The sequence below is a fragment of the Rhipicephalus microplus genome, chromosome 3 (assembly GCF_043290135.1).
Source record: "Rhipicephalus microplus isolate Deutch F79 chromosome 3, USDA_Rmic, whole genome shotgun sequence".
NCBI lineage: Eukaryota > Metazoa > Arthropoda > Arachnida > Ixodida > Ixodidae > Rhipicephalus > Rhipicephalus microplus.
Genome location: NC_134702.1, coordinates 66826635 through 66850604, shown reverse-complemented (window position 1 = coordinate 66850604; position 23970 = coordinate 66826635). Strand labels below are relative to the sequence as shown.

General features: G+C 44.9%; 1 protein-coding gene across 6 annotated transcripts in view; it reads right to left on the bottom strand.

The window, feature by feature from the left end:
- Window positions 1–2885: 2885 nt before the first annotated feature.
- The window catches only part of LOC119161297 (beta-1,4-galactosyltransferase 1-like), a 36771-nt gene continuing 15686 nt past the window's right edge, over window positions 2886–23970 (bottom strand). For all 6 annotated transcript variants that reach the window (XM_075889704.1, XM_075889706.1, XM_075889703.1 and 3 more), the window contains 4 exons: window positions 23751–23935; window positions 15568–15690; window positions 10890–10985; window positions 2886–3229 (listed from right to left, as the gene is read on the bottom strand). In XM_075889704.1, coding sequence (XP_075745819.1) covers window positions 3097–3229; window positions 10890–10985; window positions 15568–15690; window positions 23751–23935 — 537 coding nt within the window. In that variant the 3' untranslated portion in view covers window positions 2886–3096. The remainder of the gene's footprint in view (window positions 3230–10889; window positions 10986–15567; window positions 15691–23750; window positions 23936–23970) is intronic.

Sequence of the window (23970 nt, the reverse complement as noted above, 5' to 3'; positions counted from 1 at the left end):
GCACACGGAGCTTGCTCGTATTTTACTGCGAAGGCTGTCATAAGATCAAATCTCAGGTTCCGCGTGGCGTTGTAGTTGTCCGCCGCCGCCGCCGCCGGTATCCGTAACCACTATCGCGAAGTAAGAAAAAAACACCTAGCACAAAGGACACAGTGGAGCTCGAACCAGGGTTCGCTGCTTGCCAGTTCACTATTCTACTAGTGATTGGTACTTGTTTGCAAACTTGCCTTAGGCCGGCTTTATGTCGGTAAAGTGGTAATACGAGTAATCGTGGTAATACGAGTAATAAAGCGTTTTAAAACACCAAAAGAACAACGAGGCGTAACACAATGCAAATAGCACAACGATTGGGTTGTATCAAACCCATTACAAAAGTGCGTTTTTGATCAACTATTGACAGTGCTGCATACCCACTTGAGGCATAATCCTTCATCGTCGTCGACCACTGCATGAACAATTGGCACAAAATAATTTTCAAGTGTTTAGTGAATTCTACGTTTCTCAGAAGAATGACGAAGGATAGCATAACGTATGCTGGTCTACTACCCAGAAATTATTATTATTAATTCTATAGCGGGTACACAGCAAGTGTGTTTGCAGCAGTTACCTCATTAGTGTTTAGAAAAGGCTCTGAAAGGCAGCTATTCAAGCTTTTGCTTTGACTATGCTGCGTCTTCCTCGCAGGCCTGGCACTTTTTGAAGCCACTAAGGCACACCTCTTTCGAACCAACCAAACCATTATTAGGGGGGGAAATGGAGCTTGTTCCTATTTTTTGAAGCCCCTATGACACGCTTCTTTTCAACCAATCAACCCATTATCCGCAAAAACATGGAGCGTGCTGCCATTTTTAAGCAACTACGCCCTGTTTTTTTTCTGTTTTTTAACCAACCAAACCATTATCCGAGAAAACATGGCACTTTCTTCTATATTTAAGCCTCTTTGGTCCACCTCTTTTCAACAAATTGACCCATTATTCGGGAAAACATGGCACTTGCTTCAACTTTGAAAGCCTCTAAAACACACCTCTTTTCAAGCAATCGAACCACTATTCGAGAAAACATGGTACTTGCTCGTCAAAGTTAACCACTATAACTAGTTCTAACTAGGCATTTATAACATTTGAACGTCCTATTTCTGCTTTTACTTCTTATCAAGTTGTGTTCAAGCACCATGGCTTTCTTATTTTGTGCCCCACCTTGGTGGTCTAGTGGCTGCGGTGGCTGCATTTTTCAATGCAAGCGAAAATGCTGGAGATTCGTGTGCTCAGACTTGGGTGCACAGGAAAGAACCCCAGCTGGTCAAATTTTTCTGATCCCTCTACTACGGCGTCCCTCATAATCACATGGTTGTTTTGGGACGTTAAACCCCACATATCAATCATTCCATAATCTGTGTAGAACACGCATAATTAACTCTTCAGTATCATAATTATCCGGTGTTGATGATGCTCTGACTACTGTTGAGAGCCCGCCGGTTTGTTCATTTTTTAAGCTTTAAACACTAATTTGTATAAAAGTTGGAATATAAGAGAAATTGTTTTAAGATACCTTCACAAACTTGTCAGTTCTTCATTTGTGCGCACAATGATATCGCACATAGCACACGTTGACAAAACTTGTAAAACTACACCACAATATCAATGGGGGTTGCGCTTATGGTCCACCGAAAGAAGTAACGAAAGGCAAGAAGCGATAACCAAATACACCTCCGGTTTGCTAACCCATACACTGAAAAAAATATTGAAGGAATTAAAAAAGAACGAAGGAAGAAAATAGTCTCAGGGTACATATGCATCGGTCTGTTACTTTCTCCTACAAGGTATCGCTCAACCCGGCCGATTTGTAAAGACACTGTCAATGACTGTGGCGCTACGGGTAGCACCGCAACCTGAAGATCTCTCCAGAAAGAGTCTATTGTAGAGTTTGTTCAGCGCGTGGCGTAGAACGTTGCTTTCGCTCACAAAACAACCACAGACATACTGTGGATGCTCTATCGTTTCATCACTGTTCCACGTGTCTAATCTGGAAGTGTCTGCTGTTTCTATGCGGAAGAAGTAGCTAGAGCTTCGTGAAAGCCCCTCCTAACCATAAGCGGCACACAGAGGTTGTGTAACGGTGGTAAACGCACTATGGGATTCACAGCTTTCTCGGTGAATCTATAGCTTGTATATGCGACGGTTTCAGACATGGCATGGGTCAACCGAGTTTGCGTCATTGCGTCAGTGAACGGGCAAAGGCACCTTGCAGCGTCTGTTCTCGACACGCGTGTTGGACTGCTTGGTCCTTGTAGGTGGACCGAGTGGCATTATCAGAAAGGGCGTAATTAATACCTCCACCGTGTCCCGGCTGTTATTCGAATGCTACGTCATGTCTCTTCGACAAAGCTTGGTGAAGGACAATTCTTATTTCATTCGCTAGCTGCTCATGCACCCTTCATCGTAACTCTGATTGCGGAGTCTGAAGGGGTGTCTTAGAGCAGCAAAAAAACAAACCATTTTTTAGGCTGCGCTTTCGCGATATAAAGAACAACACTACGTCAGGCGGCATGCTCCATTGTTGTTGATGTCGTCTTGAGGGACACTCTGAACTTCATTGTCACTTGGCAGGTTGGGATAACAGCGCCACCTGTGAAGATGTAGGCTGAGATCAATCCATCGGTGTATATGTCGGCAGGTGACATTTCTCTTACCGAACGAGGAATGTGGCCAAATGATGTTCCGTCAACGTTGCAGAACATGAGGTGTTCTTGTTGATGACACTGAGGACACATTCGAACAGTTTTCAAAAGCAAAAATGATTGCGTTTCGCGGGTAACATACTACCAGGCGACGCACACGCATCACTTTGAGCAAAGTGCATGAAGCACATCAGAAAAAAAGACAATGTCCAAAGAGAGGGAAAATATTTTGTACAACGATCAATTGCTTTGACCAGATGAAATGGTGCCATAATGTTCTAAAAGCTATTCCATGGCGAACACCTTTGAGCTTGCGTCTTAGGTACAGAAATTCTCAACCGCAAGGTCTTCTCTACACATGCATCTGCACGAAGGCGTGCTTTCGACCCGGTGTCTATAGATGCGATCACACTTAATTGTCATTTTGGCTCTCGTAGGTCAACCAGTATCCAAGTGTAGAGCTTGTTGAATTTCATGTCCAAGCGTTTGTATTCGAGGCTATTGAGACCATCCGTTTTGATGCGGCTGGCCCATCCGCTCAGAAGACCCAACCTGCAATTGAGTAGTATGCTGCTGAAATATGGTATTTTCGCATAAACCTACCCTTATCCGACTAATCGATAAGTTTAAATTGCGTAAGGTTCGAAAGTATTGCAATAATTAAAACCTATAGTTTATTTCTAGGAATATGGTATATGCACAATATCAAGATCTACATTTTACGGCACTAAGAGAAAGACGATTATCCACACTTTTATTCAGAAACTTCACGCCGCCTAATGTTCATCTTTTATCTGGCTAACTTACACACAGGCTTGTAACGTGACTTCAGGATAACGTATTGTCATTCCGGACAATAGTACCGGGATGGTCACCGTTCAAACCACATTGGCCGCTGCGAGTTTTGAACGTTATTTTACATAGATGGTGTACAAAACAAATCCGACATAGAGTTACAAGCGAAGCTTCGCATGCGCGTTCCTCATGTGTTGCTTTTTTTCTTTTTTCGTTTCTTTCTTTCTCTCTCTTTCTTTCATTCTTTATATCTCCATAGGTTGAGGTCATTGCCAGAGCTCTGCATGGGCATTGTGTCTTTCATGTGCTTTCTAACAATCGCTAGCTTCTATAAGGCCCAATAAAGAGACCATCACGCGGTCATGGACACGCTGATTTGGAACTTTATTTTTTTATAGTTAGAATTTTTACTGAAATGTGCGATTGATGAGGACATTACTCACAAGAAATATTATGCCTTAATGGACTCCTACCGGAATTTTTACGCTAAATATGAAATGGCCTCATTACATATTTCAATGCAAATCCTGAGGTTAAATCCCGAAATAAATCAGACGCACGCAGAAGATCCGCCAGTCCCACGCATGCTTGTTTTGCCTTTTTCAATCACTCGCTGTTACTACTTATGCGCAACTAATGAAACCGACAGGGAATCAAGCCAACAAAAGCATATAGAGTTGAAATTATTTGTGCACTTTTAATGAAGAAAATTGAAGAGGACTCAATATCACCCTTCCCATATGTAGCATCCGACGGGAAGGACAAGTTTTCCTTCATTTGCATTATTTGTTTGAATGGCAGATTGGGCAAATTTTTCATTCGTAATACTTCAGATTTGAGCACGTAACTATGTTGTGGCGAAATAGGGCAATGTGTCATCCGGCGCCGAAAACGTTTTTCTTTATGTGATGACGACATTCAGTATCAGATCACAATAAACTTCTGTGTTGCCATATACGGCTGCTCCTTGAAGTAATTTACGGTAAGCGGACATACAAAAGCTCCATGATCAGTCGTCGTTGTTGCTGCGCTAATCGTGTGCTACGAAAGAAACTCGTCAATTGCTATCCTCTGTTTCTCGTAACGTGTTCGCACATTTTTATGCTGACACGGTGATTTCCGATTCTTCCCACGCATGTGCATATCAAACTGCGTATTTGGGGATGCCTGATGCATTGCACTTCGTGCACAGGACACATCTAACGCTTCAAATGTATCAATCATAGCTGAATTCATGTATGTTGGTGCCCCACTGAGAAGTAAAATGTGCAAATGAATGGGACAGTATGCATCGTTGAGCGTTATATATTTTCTATCAAAAACCTTGTGACTACACTCCTGGATGTTAGAGATAAGTGGTGGTCATGCTGTGGAATACACCTCTCTGGACCTCCTTGAGTGTTTCCTCGCATAACTTCGGGTTAATGTTATATCCAGGCATGCGTTCTTAATCATCCAATGAACCGCGAAATAAATTGTTATTCCTTCTGCGGTCAAAACTTTCAGAATGCAGATGATCCCGGACAGCAATCTTCGACAGGAAGTGTGCAAGCCCAGACAACGAAGAAACTTTATTGTAATTATGCATGTCTGTGTTCAGCAGTGTTCGAATCTGGCATATAATTTTCGTTCGAACTTTTGTTGTGTATTATTCAAATTTAAAAAATGGCCGAAAGTTAACGCAGCTTTCCATGTCACGCGCCGGACAGACCGACTGATCCAGGCTCCTCCATCCTGGTGGCGTCATCGCAAGAATGAATGTGCTTTTTCCATTGGTCTGTAGCGAAGACGACGCACTGCCCAGTTTGAGAACACCATAGTGTAAATGCGCGAAGACACAAGAATACGGAGACTTATGATTGCCGCTGTCTTCTTGAGTCCAAGCGTTCATACTTCAAGTACTTGTTCCGATATTAGCTAGATATTAGCACGGAAATGTGAAATATTGCTACATGCATGCATAGTGATATTCTAGGTGAGGACGCGCGTGCATGCCTGACGAGGAAGACAAAGGGTTTCTCTCCGCTTGATCGCTGGTGAACCAGTCACGTCATTGCCACTGGTTTTAAATACATCTAATCCCCAGCTTCGTCGATACGGCGTCTCTTCTTTTCCGTAACATATTTGGTGGAGGTGGAACGTTTCCCGTTTTCACAATGGAGCTTCGCAGTGGCCACACCGTTCAGTCTCCAGCCATGGCTAGCAATGACAACAACCGGTCAGCGTATCGATCTGTAGCTCCAGCCACTACATACCTGACGGTTCCCTACCCCCGTGATCCCCGTACATTCTCCACACAACCTGTGCTTGACGTTCAATACTGGCTCCGTGTGTACGAGCGTGTTAGCCAGGCACACCGACGGAACCCTACCATGATGCTCGCCAACGTAATCTTTTGCTTGGACGGCACCCCATGTGTCATGTTCGACGCCCACGAGACCGAATTCACCAGCAGGCATGTCTCCAAGGAGCGACTACGCGACATCTTTGGGGACCTATCCGGTCGCCAAATGGAAGCGCGAAAAGAACTCGCCACTCGTGTGCAGTCCTCAACTGAGTCGTATGTCTCGTACATACAGGACGTGCTCGCGTTGTGCCGGAAAGTGGACGAGCAAATGACAGAGAGTGACAAGGTGGGCCACATACACAAGGGCGTCGCGGACGATGCCTTCAGCTTGCTCGTGTACACCAACGTCACGACCGTATATATGATATCAAGCAATGCCGCTGCTTCAAAATGGCTCAAAGCCGCCGTGTCCGGCCTCAATTTACGCGGCTACCACCACCGTAACAATATCTTCCTAAAATTACCACCAACCTTTTTAGAGTGCCCCAAAAGATTTATTTCTATTCACGCTGCACTTGTAATGTGTCATAGAAGGTTCGAGTACCATTTAAGTTGACATCGAAATTGTTCCTATAGTTAGATACAATTAAAGAATTTCGCAGAGGACCCACCTAGACGATCTGTGCATTGCAGCTGGTCGTCTCGGCGACTACAGAAGTAGTCGCGCTCAGTGACACGGCAATGTTCTCTGAAGGCGAAGCCACCCGCCGTCCTGCTCATGACGTCCCTCTGAAGTGAGCACCCATCAGTGAAGGCTTGTGCACATCCGCCTTTGTGCAGAAAAGGCCACGGACTGATCAAGTGGCATCCGACTACCGACAATATTGCCAAAAACTCGAAATATAGGTCTCTAATGCGACGTTCTAAAAAATAAAAGTAAAACTGAGGCAGCTACGCAATGGTTGTGGGAAGAGGGCTGGAAAAATTTTTATGTGTTGTTCATTTATTTCTAATTCGATAAGAATTGATCCAACCGTACTTTTTTATTTTCAATATACCCAACATAAAACAATATTTGTTGAAAAATTGCTCTACAAAGCAAATTGTTCTTTTCTGGTTTTTAAATGTTTTTTTTCTAAAGTACCCAATAAACCTCTACTGGGGTACGTCACAGGGTGACGTCACCAGTGCACGTGCAAGGTGGTGGTTGGCAGAACACTCCCGCCGGTGATTAAGTGGGGTGCAGTGGCTTGGTGCTTGGGGCAAGTTTTTGTCTTTTTAAGAGCTTAATCTTCATCTCACAGTGACAACATTAGCTGTGGTATGTGTTAGAGAACGTCTAGGGGAGTGGTAAAGTGCGGTATGACACATTTGCCACGCTGGCTGGCTGTTTATCTCGGAGAAGTTAACACACGTGGTGGCCTGTGCGAGGAACAGCGGCATAGCCTTCGAAAATGTGCTATGTTGACTGTGGCGTGTAGTGTGCGTTGAAAGACATCGACAATATTGGTTGGCCTTCATGGACGGTGAAACTGGGAATATTGTGCGTGGTGTGTGCAGTGTGACTTCTGCTATGCGTCCTGTTTGCGAAAACACTGGTATTCGTTGAGGGCCGGTTGCAGTAACCGGTTGTCGATGGAACTTTACGATCTGACATTTTAGTCAAAGTGAAAATGAATTTGACGTGATCATCTGCAACTGGGTACATCTCAGCGTATGCGGGGCGAGCAGAAAAATAAAGCATGATCTCCGGGTGATGTATATGACTACGCATGAGCTATAAGCATGTTGTAGCGTTACCAAATCTGCATACACGCTTCACCATGGCTATAACTCGTATTACCGGATACCTGATACGTGTTAATGAAAACAGCGGAGATTTTCGTTTCTTATCTACTTTGGACATTTACGGCTCTGTCCTTATGAAGCGACAATGTGCATTAGAAGTTTGTGTCTCAGGCCTAAAGGAGCAATATAGGTACAAAAACACGTTATAGGTGTCAAATGCAGCAAGGTAACTATGCCAGATCATATTACATAATATCATGTTTTCGGGTTTTAAATCACATGCATTTTCACTGGGTTATTGACAAACGCAGCGACAGAAATTTACTTTAATTTTTATGACGATATGTTTACTTCACCCTCACGCACGGCAAGAAGTGTTTTTTCCCCCTTCATCTCCGATCAGACTTTTGCGCAATGAGTGAGAATCTTATCCGTGACGTTGCGCGCAGCAGCTCAAAACCATGCTGCCGCCAATGCTGTAGCTCGTTTAAAACTGCATTGCACTTACCACGATGAAAAATGAAGAAGTTTGCACCCACGCCATGCAAATATTTCTCCAAGTGCCAGTCCCCGTGTACATTCTATATGTTCCCTTTCGAAAAGATCAGATTTTTTTTTACGGCTGCCACCTACGTGGGTTAAGCCCACTGCATGCTAGTCGCGTCTCTCAGTACTCTAAATGAAGTTTCTCCATCCATCCAACTATACGACTAGGGTGTTTCCACACTATGACCAGTGACCCTTCCACGACGCGTTCTTTCAGAAGCTGCGACTTTAGAACAAAGCAATGTAGAAATTTTTGTCGAAGGAATGCAGACATGCAGCTCGGCTATGCAAAAATACCCCGCTGGTGGTACTTTCTTGCGAACCAGCACCTGCTCCGAGAGAAGTTATGGTGGGCGGGGTGCCCGCAGTGACGTTACAATGTTTACAAACAGGGAGAGGTCCATTCTTGGCCGATCACACAGGGTGGTTGTGTTGGTAGTTTCCATGGGAATGGCAGTTTATTTTCTTTTAAAACGATAATCTTTTGGGGGACCTTTGACGCAAAAATTTTTGTCTGTCTGTCTGTACATGTGTCTCTTTGTCTGTTCTTAACGTAAGGTCCCTAGATGAAACAAGTTTCCAAGGTAGTGACACCTTTCCTTTTCTTCTTCGCCTATGTTCCTAAAGCGCCCCCTAGAAGGTTTAAAACTTTCATCCAAAAGGGAATGTTTGGGTTCCGTTGCTACGGTGAATAGATGTAAATGAAACAAAATGGAACGAAATAAGTCGTAGAATAAACAGTTACCATTATGAACATAAACGGCACAACACAAGAGCAAGCAGGATGTGCGTTACTCAACCGGCAACTTTGTGCAGTTCTATACTTTACACCACTAGCCATGGCGTCTCGCGTAGTACATTTTAGTTCCACGGCCGCGGTATTTTGTCCAGTTCTAACTAGTCCACTTCTCCGATTGTGTTTTGTTCGTGCTGTGACACAGTGAACGTGCTTCTTGCTGGATCCTGTAAGTGGCCACAGGGCGTGACGTTGTGACGATTGATCACAACCGGCTTGTGCACACGCAAGAAAAAAAAAACTACGACCAGACTGGTACGAACACTCGTCCAGCAGCACTGCGATGGCGTTTTTTTTTTAAATGTGCCCATTTGGACAATCGTGATGCCAAGTGATTCTGATGCGGTGCTGGGAACTTCCTGAAAAGTGAGAGTTCTACTGTTGAGGTGTCTCGAAGCAGCGCGTTTCGGCTCAAGCGGGAACTGGTCAAGAGTGAAATGTTTCTGAAGGTGCGTTGATTACAACCTACAGCTGCTCTGTATACGTGCATACCCACATGTATTTGTACCAACTGGCATGCACTAGACACGCATTAGACGCGCGCCTGGCGTTTCAATAAAAACCGACAAGTGAACTCGCTTCGCAGATCCGCGTCGACATACGTTGACGGAGTTGCACGAAAGCATTCGCTTTAAATGGTTTAAAGTTGCACTTCATGGGGCGCTTCATCTCGGAAAGCACGAGGTAAGTTGAAGACAGCGAAACCATTTTCTGTTGTTTACGGCAACGCAGCATTGCTGAAAAACGCAGATGTTGCATTGAACGAGCATGGCGAAACAATCTTGGTCGACTTAGCGCACACCGAAACGCTCCTCCTCTTCAGTTTATGTTCTGGCTACGATTTTGTCTATGGTCACGGCGAGAATCCGGCTGGATGCATATGCGCATGCGTACTCGTTTTGAACCTTTTGCATAATAATGAATAACACCACCAGCCATTTGCAAGATCACGTGCAAGTAATGAACCAATTACAGACGCGGATGGCAGAGAAAAAGAGGAGTAATCGAGACAGTGAGGAGGACGGCTCGAGAACAATGAGTGACGCTACCTTGTTTCATCTTGTTTAGAAAAAGTTTATTTACGACATGTACAGAACACAAAGGCTTCATACCATTCCAGTAACAGGGCATATATACCTCGGCACATCTATATTTCACGACTAACATCACTACGTTACAGTGAAAACATTTGCTCTAATATACATGACAATTTTGACAAATATGTAAGCAAGAATTCAATGCGATATCATGATACAATGGTAGGGACCTTATCTTAACGGTACCTCAAACGACACCTAGCGATACCTCAAACGGTGGACCCAATCCGCAGCGTCCACTAATATTGCTCACGTTTTAGCGTTCATACTTGTGCAATTATCAATTGAAAAACAATTATTACGCATATCTGAGGCACTCTAAAAACACGTCAATATTTGGTATGTGTGCTTTTATACAAAAAAAATGCATAAGTAATTCTAAGGACCGTGGTGTTTATCACACTGCGCTGATAATGCAACGCTTGCACAAAAAGGCAAGTGTTAAATTTCCAACGCTTTGCTAAGGCGACATGGTGGTGGCACCTACCCGTAGCCTTGCGTTCTATACATTATCGCCTCAATTACGGGCGAGCACGCCACGCGCTTCGTTTTCCAAGATAACTGCCAGATAGCGCTCATGTCTCACGTGTGCCCAAGGAGGATTAAAGAAAAAAATTTTTAATCCTCCTTGCGTGTGCCGTGTCTTGATGTGCTCGTTCACCTCCGCTGCTCTCTCGACGCACCCTAACGCAGCGCCTCCAGAATACCATTCACCGGTTTTTTCACGCAGAACATCAAATAAACGTTTCGTTCACTCTCCAGGCGCAAGACTATCGTCTTTCGGTGACATTTGCGGCGTAACATGCAGATATGGGGCCATTCTTTTCCTAGGCATGATCTAACGGTTGGCTTTAACGGGTCCGCTCTTTGAAAACCATGCTTTACTGAAGCAAACAATCTCACCTTTGTTTACTTGGCTTGCTTTTTTCGTGTGCGAGGGTAACGTACCTCCCCACATCTTGTCGCCGCCTGGAAATTCTGTAGCCATATTTTAGCAGCCTGCGTTAGGAAGGATAGCACGGTATTCTCAGTAATGTTTCAGAAGTGTTTCATTGAATGAATATTCGTGACTGCAGAAGCCATCCATTCATAGTCCATATCAGTATAGGTTCAAAGTGCACCACCAATTGGGTAATAAGAACTACCCCTTCGGTAAAGGAAATAGCTACGTTAGCTCTGTTTATAAGGTGTCTTCATATGCATGTATCAGCCCTGAAAGCTTAAATGTGTGTGCGTAATACGCACACGTTCAGTGATTCGGGGTTTGTGTCGAATGATTGAAATTTCTTTGGTGACCTAAGCAGTAGCGTAGCCCATCGACTGATACCAGAAGTTCAGGCGAGAGAAGCTTCAACTTCGCTCCGATACTTCAAGATAGTCTCTTACAACCAAAGAATAAATAGGCGTTCTGCCCTAATGCTGCAGCGTGCCTGCAATTCATGTGTGCAACAGAGCAATGATAGTCAATTTTTATTCGAACAATAGAACATTTTCGCTGACAGTGCAAATACAACGCATATTATGAATCAAAAGTTCGTTGTTACTTGTGAAAATGTTACGTCTGCCTGATCATTGAAGAAAGAATTTTCGATGAAATTTTGCCAGAAGTCAAATTTTCTGACCGAAAACTATCAATATGGACACATGCCAAGTCATATGAATGAAATACGTGAAAGACCTGACGTTGCATGATTGATACAAAGTAGCGGATTTTCTCCACGCAGTGTCAACGTCATCTCATATCCATGTTCATGTAAATGACGTCTGTCTTGTCATCATCGTTAGAGTATGTCTAAGACGGAAATGTTCTGTTGAGTGTTATTGACGTTTGTGGCAATAAATTTTTTCTAAACACAGTGTCACGTAATCGGTTCTTCTTAGCGTAGCCACGGGACGGCTTTCAGCTCTCCAGTATTGGAGTAACTAGTACTCTAAATTGCTACACACTTTTTTTAAACACACACACATATCCTAAACACTGCAATAGACTGTGCGAGAGAACTTAGCCCAAGAGACGGTTTTCAGCTCTCCCATGGTAGCGTACCGAGTACTCTAAATCGTTAACCACTTTCTAAACACACAGATATGCCCTCCCATAGTAGCGTACCGAGTACTCTAAATCGTTAACCACTTTTTCTGAACACACATTCAACGACCATGCACGGTCGGATAGCACGTGGGACGGCTTTCAGCTGTCCCATAGTACAGTACCAAGTGCTGTAAATTGTTAACTACTTCTTTTAAACACAAATTCTGGGACAGCTTATTGCTCTCCAATAGTAGAATACAATGTACTCTAAATTGTCGAGTGCTTGTAGTAAACACCTCTCCATACAGTACACCGTACACATGGCGTAATGTTGGTCGACACGGCCTCATCAGGTGTGAGGGCCACGGGACGGCTTTAGGCTCTCCCATGGAAAAGTACCTCGTACGTTAAATCGTTTATACGCACAAAGTATTTGCTTATGACTCGCTTGAGCATCTTCGTCATCGGGGACAACTTAATGCTCTCCCATAGTAGAGTACGAATTACTCAGACTTGTTAAATATTGTTTAACACACTCCAAACATTCGTCTTTAGAGGCTTTTTAACCGAGAACGCCTAAAGCTCCCCCATAGTAGAGTACACCGTACTCTAAACCGTCGAACAATTGTTCTAAACACATTTATCGGTAACTTATGTCTAAAAAGCAAGTGTCCTGTTGAAATACTCTTGAGGCATGTGAAAATAAATTTTTCTAAACACATTTACGAAAATCCTACATTTGTGGGACGTGACGCAGAGCTCAAATTTCTTCGTAGGCTGTAACCGACTATAGTTCTCTCTAAAGAAAACACTTGGCATGATTGCGCTTTGCAGGTTTGTGTTGGAGCTGGTGTCTATAAATGATCACGACAACTAAATTCGAATCAAATACAGTCTAAAATTTATCGTAAACTCCTCTTACAGCCATGGTGACCTCAGCCGTAGAAGATTTGCGTAGATGGCCTACACAATCGCATTCGCTGATTTCTGGGACGTCAAGCACGCAGAATGTGATTCCGACAGGTTTTCTTGCCACGAAAACGCAAGTTCGTGTCACTATTTTTTTTTCATTGAATGTTGAATTTCTTTTTTAACTTCATTAACCATTCTTACAGTACTCTCAGACAAACCTAATACTTTATTTATAATACCTCAAAGACTTCGGCGTCCCAATCACGACTAGCACAGAAAAACTCATGAAGTTGGGAGTGCACAACACCACTTCGGAATTAATTGAAGCGCAAAGGTCAGCACAAATAATTCGGTTATCGAGTTTCAAAACAGGAAGAAAACTGCTCGATGCGGCAGGCCTCCGTCCTATCTTCAATCAGGGAGAAACTACGCAGCTTGATTATCAAACAAGGAATTCTTTTATTGTTGACCCTCTTCCACGAAACATCCATCCCCAACACAATAAAGGTCGTAGGTTGGCGAGGGCTAGGGCTTTCATAAAGAACCTCTCCGGAACAGAGACATTTGTGGACGCAGCGCGCCACGCCGGCGGCAGCAAGTTTTCCGTGGCAGTAGTCAATGACAGGGGAGAACTTGTCTCGGCAGCTTCAGTGAAGACCTCCTTGGTCGATGTAGCAGAAAAGGCTGCTGTAGCGCTGGCATTACTGGACACGAAACGCACCACGGTGTACACCGATTCCCGAGCGGCCGTTAGGGCGTTCGCATTGGGATTGATAGCCACAGAGGCAGCCGGAATTCTCCACAGCAAACCCCCCTCAGACGTTATTCATCACATAGTCTGGTTTCCCGCTCACATGGGACCAGACGTACTGCCGGGTCACCTGAACCCAAACGAGATAGCCCACGACTGTGCGCGAGGTTTCACAAGCCGCGACGGGGTGGTCTCTCGGGTGAGTTCGGGAGAGCTCGTCCACAGTGATCCTCTCGTTACTTTTCACGAGATAACATCTCATTACAGAGGAGAGCGACAGACTTTTCCCTTTCCCCATCATAAGCTCCACAGATCACAAGCAAGCACGCTCCGCATGCTCCAGACGGGGTCTTAACCCTCTAGGGGCTTTCTGAGCATGCTTCATCCGGATATTGATCCACTTCGCCCAGATTGTGGTGAATTTTGCTCTTTGAGTCACATGCTCTGGCAGTGCGCTGCGTTACAAGATTTTAAAACAGAAGAAGACTGGACGACGGCAATCACAGACCCCAGACAAGACGTCCAGCTTCAGGCTGTCCAGAGGGCCCGTGAACGAGCATAGAGGCATGGCCTCTCTGTTCCGACATGGGACTAGCCAACGGCTGGGTGGGGACCTACATAGCTGGCCCGCTGCCTTGACTCTCAGGACCAAATAAAGTTGTTTGTCCTGTCCTGTCCTCAAAGACTCCAACGAAGACGTTTTACCTAAGTGTGGGTTATCACAATGGGTTAAAGGGGTAGATGCTAGATCACTGCTATGAAGTGTATGACACTGGAGTGGTGCACAACGTCAGTAAGAAGGCCATCACAATCTCGTGCAGTCTTGACAAAAAACAATGAAAGGTGTGCAGTTGTGTGAGCAGTTGGCCGGTACACAGCTGTCACGTGATTGATGTGGTCCGAATGACTATGGGCTGGCTTGATGGCGGGTGTACGAGGTAATGCATGATATAATTTGAAAAACAGGCACAGTCGAGCTCTACAGCGTCGTGACGAATGGTAGCGAGGTTGGCACGATATTTAAGTTCAGTTACCCTTGACTGATATGAATAATCAGAAAAGATGAATTTTGCTTCCCAATTTTACACAGCTTCAAGTGATATATATATATATATATATATATATATATATATATATATATATATATATATATATATATATATATATATATATATATACAAACTGAGCTATCACAGCGGCCGCTGTGATAGCTCAGTGGCTAGAGCATCGAACACGTTATTCGAAGGTCGTAGGTTCGATTCCTGCTCACGGCTGGTTATTTTTCGCCCACTTTTCTTTCTTCTTATTTACATTCCGTTTGTTCTCATAACTTCTCCTATATATTCTTTCGCATTACGGTCTGTTAGATCTCATCGATTTATATATATATATATATATATATATATATATATATATATATATATTCACAATATTCTACATTTCTCGCTTATATGACACAGGTTGCAGGTAACATGCAACCGAAGTCCAAGTGCTTGGGTTAAATAAAGGCTAAATGTAAGTCATTTTTCAACTACGCTTATACAAGTTGAAGAGCATAAAAAAGTGTGAGAAATCTGGAATTGTGAATGAAAACGTATTATTCAGGCACTGACTCCGTTGTATAGACACCGATAGCCTTTGTTATCACACATCTCGTTTTCACTAGATTACACCTAATATAACACATCACTATTTTGAGTGGCTGATGCGTTTCAGCTTTCATACAGTGAAATATATAGCCCCTCTTCTCCTTCCCAATAGAACTAGACGAACTAACTTCATGATTAATAATCGGTATGAATATTTCTATAGAATACTTGGTTCGTTGCACGAGAAACGTTGTCTTTCAGCAGTTGCGTGCCTTCCACCACCACTTCCAGTCCACTCGCCTGTGCCCCATGTCGTCGTCTTCAGCTCCCCAACCCCAGTACTTGTTGGAGTATCCGTTGACGTGCAACATCTGTTCCTTTGTAACGGCAGTTACCCCACCGAAAAAGTAGTGGTAGAAAATTCTGAAAAAGTAAACATGCAGGCAAAAAATTCTTGATATCTTCATGCTACGCACATTATGCACAAAGTACAGCTAGAATTGTGCTATGTTTTCACTGCATGCAAATGGTACATTGTTATAATGAGCTTTCGAGTAGTCGTTCTGCAAGCATATTCAAGCAGTCTTTTCGCGAACCTAATCGGACAGCCTGAATGATATCAGTAACTCAGCTCATAGTTTTCAGAAACTCAGCCATTTAAGCGAGTTCAAAGAAATGCCTGCTGAAGCTGTAGTACTAAGTGAACCCGCGATGGTAGCAAGAACCTCCCAGTCGCGAACTGATACTCTCCAAAGTAAGCAGTCTCCAGACAGTTAACGCTGATTTTTACTCAAAGATACCAGTTACTTGCAAGTTTCGTCTGAATGTGTTGCCGTGTTGAACGACTGGGATGACGTCACATACGTAATGAACATTTACATTATACAGAAGGGCAGCGTCCAATCATGAAATTAATAAAGAAAAAAAATTACCATCCAAGCACTCCATACATATGCTTAACCATCGCAAGCTGAAACATGCACGGCCCCAGTATTTATCAGCGTTTTCAACACGATGCTGCCCTGAAGTCTTTATTCATTAGTGATAACATGTTCCTGCCTCCTAAAGAGGTGAGAAACACGTTTTACTTGGGTTTACCACAAAGTTTATTTCGCATACATCACAATGTCCCTCGCATGATCGCGGTCATGGAGGAATGTAATGAGTGCTTAAATGCGTTTCGCAATGTGTTAATCACACTGGTTGTTCTCAAACCAGAAGCGGTCACAGACCTCGCAGCCGAGACCAAGGTGCCGCTAGAGAAACTCCCGTCGAAAACGGGCGTTCGTCGCGACAAACACGCTCCCGCAATCATCCTGTCGACGTGGTTGTGCCCGGCGCGGCGTTGTTGCGAGCGTTTGACATCACAACTTAACTCGGCGGCCTGGTTTGTAGGACTCGCCCGCTCACGGTGCTTGCATTCCCGTTCGCAATTTAGCGTGGCTTGGAAGGCTCCCGGACCAGTTTATGCGCCCGGACTACCCCATCCGCCCGGCAAATGTTAGCCCTCTCATGTTTCCGCTGTAGGTGCTCTTGAAGAGTTGTCTGTGACTTACCCATGTGGAAGCTCTCAGTAAAAAGCGATGCACACATGCTCGGCGCCAAAGCTGCGACGGGAGGGACGCTGTCATTCACGACGCAGCCAACATCGCGTGTTCTTCAGCAGGACACTGAGAATGACATCACTGATGGCACAGCCAACAGAAACTGCGTGGGACACTAACGCTTAATGGTTTCTTGCTTCTGCTTTAGCCATATTCTGCTTTCGCTGTGAAACGTTTGACGTCTCAGGGTCTCGAATGCGCTTGAATCACGTGAACAGTGTCATATACTTGTAAACGTGTACATCAATCTGAGGAGTAGCATCTGCTAACGGAATAAAAAAAACGTATCAAGTCTTGTGTTCTTAAATTATGCCGCCAGCTTCTCAATAAAGATCTCTAATATACAATGTATGAACCATCTCCCCAAAAGGAACACTGATGGTATGCGAAGTCGCAGCGGTGCGCACGGCGTTGACCCGGTTGAAACAGGCGTCGACACGACTGCTGGGTGATTAGTTTAAAGTGGAACCTGGTGTAGCGTTCACTCGAGTAAACGTTCATTTGAAGTGCAAATACACGGGATGCGGGTTGGGTTTTTGGTAAGTTTCATCGCTAATAATCGAGGCGATAGAGTGTTTCCACTCGACGTGCGGTGGAGCGTTGCGGGCGCTAAAGAGAGTGAAGCCAGGGAGAAGTGCGTTGCGAGCGGGCGGAGGAGCCGGCAGCTTCGGGCGCTGCGGTGAGCGTGCTGCGGGTGAGGAAGAGAGTGATGGAAGCGCGCACCTGCGAAGTAGACGTACGAGGGGAGCGTGACGTCAATTCCCAGCTGCGGCGTGACCTACTTGGCATTTAACTTTGCATCGCTACCAACACCTGTGGCGAAAGGAACGCGTTTTGTCGCTTTTGTACGGATGCATGGACGTATGGTATTACACACGTGATTCAAACAGCTGCTTCGCATCTAAACAAGTCACAGTTTCGCTGCAATTGCGAAGCAATGAATGCGATAGCAAGAAATTGGAATGTGCCATAAAGAACAAAAAGCCGCTCAAAACTTGCAGCGCACAGCTGAAGCACAAACGAATCTCAAAAGGAGCGCAGAGGTACACATACGAACTAACAACTCTCCCAGTTGTTAGGCCTTTGTGTTTGAGCAACGAGCTACAAGTGTGAACAATGCCGAACCCAACGCTCAAAACGATTAAAACTTAAATTGCCACGCATTTCTTTGCGTACTGCAAGCACTTTTGGCGTATATCTCTGTATTTATCTATCTATCCAGCCGCATACATCTGGGTGCTCTCGGGACCACTCCGTTAACTTGGCATGATCCAAAAGTGGTATGGGAGGTTAGGATAGTTTGATAAATATGACGTGCTGGTGAAGACATGAATAATGTCACAATCATGTTGTGTACGTCGTCAATCACTTCCCGCCAGACAGTGGCACATACCCGCAGGTGGGCATGGGCCACTAGTATGCGGATATGTGCACAGGTGATAGAAAATATCTACGTATGAATGACGAGAACACACCGGACAATTTTAACACGTGAGTGTTAGGAAAAACCTCACATTGGCAGCAGTGACCTGACAATTGCAAAGAATAAATGTCAGGATCCCACCAGGAATCGAACCCAAGCAATCTGCGAGGCAATGGAGCATTCTACTATTACAAAGCCATGCCCGGTCTAGAAACTACTTTTCAAATAGACTCATTATAATGCTCGTAAAATGTCAATTGTGGTTGCCATGCTGGCTATTCAATTTTATAAACGTTTCATATGTGCCCTTACGGTACAGCCATGACGTCGGGTTAACGTCAATTGTAGTTAGGCGCCACGCGCTGAAGCTTATTTATGCGGCAGCATCCTGGTCTATCATCCTCACAAGCACCAGTGCTTCATATAATCTTATCGCTTCTGGTGTTGCTGCTACTCATGTTCCTGTCGACATCATTGCGCAAGTGGAAACGCTTGGTTATATAAGCATCTGCAACTCTTCAACATATGTCTGTGCGTGCAACATTTGTACATATATTTGGGATCACTTCATAACGACTACATGCTGGCCCACAGTGCGCTCGCGGCCATTTCGCTAGCTTCACATATACTAAATTTGGCGTTACAAGACGTGAGTCGATGACGAAGGTTACATGCCTGGAGCAAACATGATAGTCATGGCGTGTCATGTAAGAACATGACTACATGCCATGCTGATGATGCGCTCACGGCTGTTTCGCTAGCTTAACATATACCGCATTTGGTATTACGTGACGTGAATGCACGACCAAGGTAAACGAAAGGTCTTAACATAATACTTACATGCGTGTCACGTAAAACATGACTACTTCGACGCTCATCACGCGCTCGCGGCCGTTTCGCTAGCTTCACATATACTAAGTTTGGCGTTACAAGACGTGAGTAAATGACGAAGGTTACATGGCTGGAGCAAACATGATAGTCATGGCATGCGTGTCATGTAAGAACATGACTACATGCCATGCTGATGATGCGCTCACGGCTGTTTCGCTAGCTTAACATATACCGCATTTGGTATTACGTGACGCGAATGCACGACCAAGGTAAACGCAAGGTCTTAACATAATACTTACATGCGTGTCACGTAAAACATGACTACTGCGACGTTCATAGCACGCTCGCAGCCGTTTCGCTAGCTTCCCATATACCATAATCGGTATTACGTGATGTGAATGCACGACAAGCACAAATTCCAGGCGAAAACATTATGATTATGATATGGGAGACAAATACGGCATAATTCACGTCCACCTCCTAACGTTGTGCTGATTTTAATGTCAACACTCAACCTTCCTCATTCGTACTTTCCATATCATCGGTTCCCAGAGTACGGGGGATATACCAATTTTTTCGAACAACGCCCTCACGTATTACGAGGCTGTAGCACTCATGAGAAGTAGACAGACAAGTGTCCGTATTTCAGTCGATGCCAGCCTATATAGAACCTTCGCAATGGCATTCCAGACTATCATGCTGAATGCAGAAATACGTGTATGTCCCAAACACATAAAATTTCAAATAAAAAAGACGTCGGCACTTTTTCTTTCGTGACGAAGCACGTTAGGGTCGAAGTTTGTCACTCCGATGTCCGTTGTCCTTACTTGCAAGCGCTGGGAAAACCAGCCGCGAGTGCACCGATCTAAGGTAGAAGAGGAGAACGATGAGAGCGGGTGCTTTTGTGGCACGCTGTTTCTTTCGCAGCGATGCTCCAATAGCTATAAAACACTCTTGCTCTCGTTTCTATCGCTCAAAATCATGCAGTGCGTTTTGGTATGAAAGAAAGGAAAGAAGAAAGCAAAATTTACGGGGGTTGACGATCTCCCGGAGCTTCGCCTATGTCACGAACGAGCGCTCAGGAAAGCGCCCGCCGCCGCATTCTGGCTATGGTGACGATACCAGGGGCCAGAGAGATGCGTCAAGATCAACGCTAAAGAAGAAAAACAAGCATCCAAAGAATCCCTGGGCACACCGTCTCTCCCCCTCGGAAGCGTAGTTTCACCGACCAACCTCCTCACATCGGCCGCCGAGCAAGCCCTGGAAAGATCTCGAAGGAAAGGGGCGTGGTGATGCAGAGTTGCGTCACGTGTCACAGACGCCTCTCAAAACGTGTCGCTTCATTCAAGGTCGTCAGGGATCACCACTCGCTCTGCTGGCTCACTAACTTGAAAGAACCATCCGGCCTTTAGCACGCTGGAGCCTTCGGCTTGAAGAGTTTGATATGACCATAATTTATAAATCAGGGAAGAAGCACACCGACGCAGACTGTCTCTCGCGGTCACCCGTCGAGCCTGCCGCTATTATTGACGAGTCTATGAACGCCGCGTTCTTGGCAGTCATCAACGCGGCCACTATTTCACAAGAGCAGCGCAGTGACCCTGACCTGCTTCCGCTTATCGACTTAGAAGGACGACGTGAAGACGTGCCACGAGTTTTTGCGAGAGGTCTGCCATCTTTTTGTTTAAGGAACGACGTCCTATACAAGAAAAACTTTTCTTCCACCGGCAGCCCATACTTACTCGTCATCCCTGCATCACTGCGAAAAGAAATTGTGGAAGCCTGCCTTGATGAAGTCACCTCCAGTCATCTTGGCTACACTCGAACATTGTACCGTCTGCAAAACAGTTACTACTGGCCGAACCTGCCTGCTGCTGTAAAACATCACGTCCAAACCTGTGCCGACGGTCAAAGACGCAAAGCGACCCCCAGCAGGCCGGCAGGCTTATTACGTTCCGTCCAAGTACCAGCAAAGGCATTCTCCCACATAAAAATGGATTTCCTGGACCCATTCCCAACTTCTACCACAGGGAACAGATAGATCATTGTCGCCACCGTTTACTTGTCTCGCTATGGAGAAACTAAAGCCATGCCGAGGGTCACAGCAGCAGAAGCGGCTCATTTCTTTATAGAAAACGTCGTCCTTCGGAACAATGCACCAACAGTTCTCATCACGGATAGTGGAACTGCGTTCATGGCAGAACTTTTGGAGTCGGTTTTCAGGCTCAGCCGTACAGCTCACTGGAGAACAACGGCGTACCATCTACAAATGAACGGACTAACAGATCGGCTTAATAAGACCCTCGCAGACATGCTCTGCATGTATGTCGACACACAACACAAAAACTGGGATGAAATCTTGCTTTATGTGACCTTCGCCTACAATACCGCCCGGCAGAAAACTACCGGAATGACGCCGTTTAGTTTAATACACAGGCGCAAAGTCACTACAACGTTGGACGCTATGCTGACGCACGAGTGTGACGACACTCATGCTGATGCCGAAGAATTTGCGCAAGAGTGCGTAGGGTTTTTCCACCTAGTTTGTGTGAAGGCGTTTGACGTCAGTAAAAAAGCAGGTAATGAAGAGGCTTTCCACCTGAAGGGTGAAGGCTGGTGCTACCCGCAGAATAGTGCGAGTCTACCGCCAGAGAGCGAAGACGCGTCCGGCAATCGCAACGTGTGGGAAGCCGACGTGTTTCCGACAAAGTTGGGCGCTTGGAGTGCGGACATTTCAAGACGAAGTTTCCTGGAAGAGAAACTTCGGGGGCAGCGGATAGACAACAACGCTGGACTTTGAGTGAGTTTTTCCTAGGAAAGAAACATTCAATTTTGATTCAAGAATTTTGGACTGAATAAGTGTCTTGGTTGTTTGACGCATGCGATTGCATTGTAGCACGTATTCGTTGTCTTGAGTTTAGCTGGTTGTATTGTGTAGGCCGTTCTTTTGGTTGGTGGAACATTGTACTGAATTATTGTCAAGTGTACATATTTGTGCATCGTTTGATCTCCTTATTGATGAATATAATTTTGTTTTGTTTATCAACTCTCGGCTCTGACGTGTTTTTTCGACCACAGCCGGCGTCTGCTGGCGCGCCAAATTGGACCACTTCTAAATTTTCCATGCTTTCGAGATGCAGTTCGGAGGGGCTGGTACTTCAGCCCTTGTATTTAGCCCGGTGATCGCCTCCCTAGTTAACGGGACCTGTGACAGCCCACTCACCATGATTCACTTCTTCAATATACTGTGATATTTTCGCTGTCATGCAAACAGTTTTACAGATACACTGTGGTGGCGAAAAGCTGACTCGATTCACATTCTAGTGCGTCATAATAATTAGCGTGGTGCATATAGCAGCATATCACCGTTCAGTCACCGCTGAACTTTTCACGTTGATTGCCCACGTGCCAAGACTTGCACTTGGGCAAAATAGTCTATAGCGCGTTGGCCTATGAACTTGCCAAGGGACACCACTCACGGCCCTTTCAGAAGCCTGTGTAGGCAGAGATGATAAATTGACAAACGTATCTTTCTACGTCAAATAGCTGAGTATGCGAAACGTTTGGTGTTTAACTACAATGAACATGTCCTCATATAGCTACTATGTGTCTATGAACCGTTTACAGCGTTCACATCTGACAACTACTAAAGCTCGAACTAACGCTGGTATCAATCAAAGGAAAATGAAACAAATGATCGTGCCGCTCAGTGATGTTCCGTGCAGGGAATTTTCTCTTTTTGGGGGGGCATTTGCGCCTGCATTTTGAGCCAAAGGGAAAAAGCGAGTCTTCGTGATGTTGCAGGTAATCTCAGGAATTGTTAAATTCTCATATGACGACCGTTAATTAGCGGTCACAGTGCACGTTCACCCGCTTTAATCCGTTCTGACGCATGCACCACGCAAGCATAGCCTTTGAGATTGGTTTCTAATATTTACGCTGATTGATTTTTACTTCACTATTGGTATTAGACTTGAAACCCACATTGTGCAGTGTACTAACAGTATATTGAATTGACTGAGTTTATCGTTTCATCACAGCACACTGTGATATAAGGAGAATTAAAAACCCATTTGAATGGCTTGAGGGAGTCCTTCGCCCCCGTACAAAGACAGCAGCTCAGTTTCAGGCATGTTCTTAACATTGTGACAAATTAACACTGACGTTAACATTATATGATTTAATAAATTCATGCTTTTGTTGCGCTACAGTGGAGGGGCTATAGCCATGCTTTCAAAAGTCACCAGTGCGTAAGACACGTGTAATTATAGTGCGTATGTGCGTCGATGGGGGCGGAAATTAGTACTGTTGTGTAGGGAAATATGCTGGAAGTTTCGTAAATGTTTGCAGGGAATAATCCCTGAAATAGGGAAGTTTCATGTCTCTGAATGGGAATTCTTCGGTGTAGTATGGAATATCACTGATCCCGCTCAAACAGAATACTTCAAGCAAGCTTGAAGAACTGGACTGCCGAGCTCAGCTCTCACTGAAACTTGTGGGTTCGTTTTTACTTGAATAGTATTTTCATTTTGGACATTGCTTTGCAAATAGCATCTAGACGCGTATTTGTGATAAAGCAAACTCAAAGAACGGGTGTGCTACTATTACCAGTTTTGTCGGCTTACGTGGATTTGTTGTTGACGTTCACGGACAGATGCCGTGGCTGCTCGGGGCAGGAGTACAAATTTCTGTCGTCGACGGGAACCATGTCGACGTCGTGGAAGACGAAGCATTGGTAGTCGTACAGGGCGGTTGCTTCAACGAAACCGATGTTCAACAGTTTCGCTCGGTTGAATTCCTCGCTGTCGCCCTGCATATTTGTTTATGTATTAAACACCCCCGGCG